Source organism: Elaeis guineensis, chromosome 6, assembly GCF_000442705.2.
Source record: "Elaeis guineensis isolate ETL-2024a chromosome 6, EG11, whole genome shotgun sequence".
Taxonomy (NCBI): Eukaryota; Viridiplantae; Streptophyta; class Magnoliopsida; order Arecales; family Arecaceae; genus Elaeis; species Elaeis guineensis.
The window spans coordinates 22,624,919-22,628,115 of NC_025998.2; the positions used below are offsets into that span (position 1 = coordinate 22,624,919).

General features: G+C 36.4%; 1 protein-coding gene across 1 annotated transcript; it reads left to right on the forward strand.

Annotated features, from left to right (window-relative positions):
• The first annotated feature begins 1,842 nt into the window (after positions 1-1,842).
• LOC105032757 (zinc finger BED domain-containing protein RICESLEEPER 2-like) lies at positions 1,843-2,912 on the forward strand. The gene is made up of 4 exons (XM_010907308.1): positions 1,843-1,850; positions 1,952-2,179; positions 2,263-2,565; positions 2,693-2,912. Exons 1-4 carry the CDS (start codon positions 1,843-1,845, stop codon positions 2,910-2,912), a joined length of 759 nt encoding a protein of 252 aa, XP_010905610.1.
• Positions 2,913-3,197: the final 285 nt, after the last annotated feature.

Below are 3,197 nucleotides of genomic sequence, written 5' to 3' on the forward strand. Positions count from 1 at the left end.
TTCTTCATCGATTTCATAAAATCAAGTAGAGAAAGACAATTAGAGGAGAGAGAATTCATGAGGTACAATTTGAATTGATCAGGTGACACAATCCAACATTACGATTGATCCAATATCTCGATTGGTGAAATCAAAATGATCAAATCAAGTCATGGCTAGATCAAAATCATGGATGATCAAATCTAAAATTCATGGTCTGATTAAGGTGGGTGCCAGTACGCTGTCTGACAACCATGGATCAGGATTCTTCATTAGAATCAGATCAGGACTATTAAAAGAAATTTTTTCATTCACTAATCTTTTTAGAGAGAGAATCAATCAAGAGAGATAATATTTTAGAGAGAAAAAATTTTAGAGAGAGAAAATTCTAGAGAGAGAAAACTATCTTGAATTCTTCAGACAATATGATTCAACAAATCCGATCGATCAGATCAAATCATGCTGAAATTATCATGTGGATAATTTAATAAAATTATAAAAATTAAAATATAAAAATATCTAATTTGATCAAAGTGGATGTCGGTGTACCGTCCGACGATCACAGATTAAAAATCCATCACGAGGATCATTTAAATTTATCATCATTTTTCTCAAAATTCTAAAAATCTTAGGAGGAGAAATAACTTAGAGAGAGAAAGTAGAGAGAGAAAGTCCAATTCTAGAGAGAGAAAATACTAGTTCAGGCTGAAGGGAGAGAGGGAAGAGAGAGAAACTCTCTTTTTCATATTTTATTATTTATATCATTATTTATTAATTAATTTATTTCATTTTTTTTCTTTTTTTTTCTCTTTTTTTTCCTTTTTCTTTCTTTTCCTTCTTTTCTTTTTCTTTTCTTTTTCTTTTTCTTTTTCTTTTCTTTTCCTTCTTCTTCTTCTTTTTCTTCTTCCCGGGCTTACTTTGACTGAAACAGGGGATCTTAAATCCCCTCATTGGAGTTTCGACCGGCAGCGCAACCGGCATGGGGCGGCCGTCGGTAGGAGGGGGACAACCCAACGACAAGAGGAGGGCCAAACCGGTGGTCGGCGGTGACCACTGACATCGGAAATAAAAAAAAATGACAAAAATAAAGATTTCTTCCGCAATAAAATCCGGCGACTCCGGTCACCGGCGAGCGTGCACACAGGCATGGGAAGGAAAGGGGAGAAGAGAGGAAGGGGAGGAGGCTTACCTCCGACGCCGGCGAGGCTTTTCCGGTGAGCAATTGGACGGGCACAGGGACGGATCTCCCGGTGGTTTTTCAGCAATTACCGCCGACTGGATCTCGAATCTTTGGTGGAAGGGAGAGAGGAGGGATCTCCTCCTTAAATAGAACCGGAGGGAGGGCTCTTTCCGACTCCGGTTGGGAGCCAGTGAACGGAGGAAGAAGACTCCCTTCGGGAGTCTTCTCTCCTGTTTTCCTTCTTTTTTTTTTTTATTTGGGCTTTGTGGGCTGAGTTTGTTACATGGGTCGGGCCGGGCTATCACACTTACATTGTTCCTGGTGCTAAATATGAGTAAGAAAAAAATAGGAGAACTCATTGCCACAGCTATTTTAATGCATGAACATCCTTTTAGCATTGTGGAGGAAGATGGATTCATATTTATGTTGAAGTATTCAAATCCTGAATTTGAAAGAATTTCATGTAAAACAGTGAAAAATTATTGCATGGCAATATATGAGGCAGAGAAGAAAAAGCTCAAAGCTCTACTGAAGAATGTGAGCAAGCTTAGTCTAATCACTGATATGTGAAAATCAAGTCCTCAAATGGTTGTATATGGTAATCACTGATTATTTTATTGATGCAGAATAGAAACTTCAAAAAAGAGTTTTGAGTTTTGTTAAAGTGCCCCCTCCTCGACGTGATGTTGATGTAGCTGATGCAATTTTCAAATGTTTGAAGGATTGAGAAATTGAGAATAAAGTGTATTCAGTATCTGTTGACAATGCTAAATACAATGATTCATGCCTCAGGATATTAAAGGACACTTTGCTAAGAAATAAGAAATTGATTCTTGAGGAAAAGTTATTTCATATTCGATGTGCTGCCCGCATATTGAATTTATTAGTTCAGGATGGTCTTGTTGAGATTAAAGGTATAATTGAGAATATACGTGAAGATGTTAAATATGTCAACCAATCTGATGCAAGGTTAAAGGTGTTTTTTGATATTGCTCAGAAGCTTCAATTGAAAGATAGGAAGTTCATAATTAACCGTCCCACTCGTTGAACTCGACTTATGAAATGTTATCTGTTGCTCTAAAGTTAAAAAAAGTTTTTCCTAGATTCAAGGACAGGGAGTCTCATTATGATCATTTGCCTGAGCCTGAGGATTGGGAAAAGGTGGAGATGGTTTATGAGGTTTTAAAAGTGTTCAACATAGCCACTCATGTTATATCAGGTAGTGATTATCCCACTGCTAATTTGTATCTTACAAAAATTTATAGAGTGAAGGAAGTCATTGATAATGCAGCAATGAATGGTAACAACTTCATGCGTCATATGGCTTTGTCAATGAAAGAAAAATTTGATAAATATTGGGGACAATGCAATCTAGTGATGGCTATTGCATGTGTTTTAGATCCAAGGTTCAAACTCTTTGGGGTTAAGATAATATTTCCAATGATTTATCATCCAGAGTCCGAGGCTGTAAAGAATGTGAGGATTGTGAAGGAAGAATTACACAAGTTATACTAAGTATGATTCTTTATACAGAGATGAGATTGCTAATAACAGTGAGGGAAACAGTGGTTCATATAGCACAAACTCATCTACTCTCAATGCTCAGAGTTCTGACTCCGGAATGTCTAAGCTTATAAGCTTGATACGTCAACAAGAGTCTATTCCTCCAACAAAATCAGATTTAGACTCTTATCTTGTGAAGGGTTGCGTGAGTTGTGATGATAATGCATCCTTTAGTGTTTTACAATGGTGAAAATAGAATAACTTGAAATATAAGCTTTTATCAAAGATGGCGGCTAACATACTAGCCATTCCAATCTCAATTGTGGTTTCGGAATCTATATTTAGTACTGGAGGAAGATAATTGATTCTTATCGAGCTTCGTTGGCTTCGAAGACAATTGAAGCATTAATATATGGTGGAGATTGGCTTCGTAACAAGTATGATGTAAAGAAAAGAAGAAAGGTATTTGTTACACAATTTAGTTAATTATTACTTACTATTTACTACTTAAGTACTTAAAGAGTTAGCTATAGTT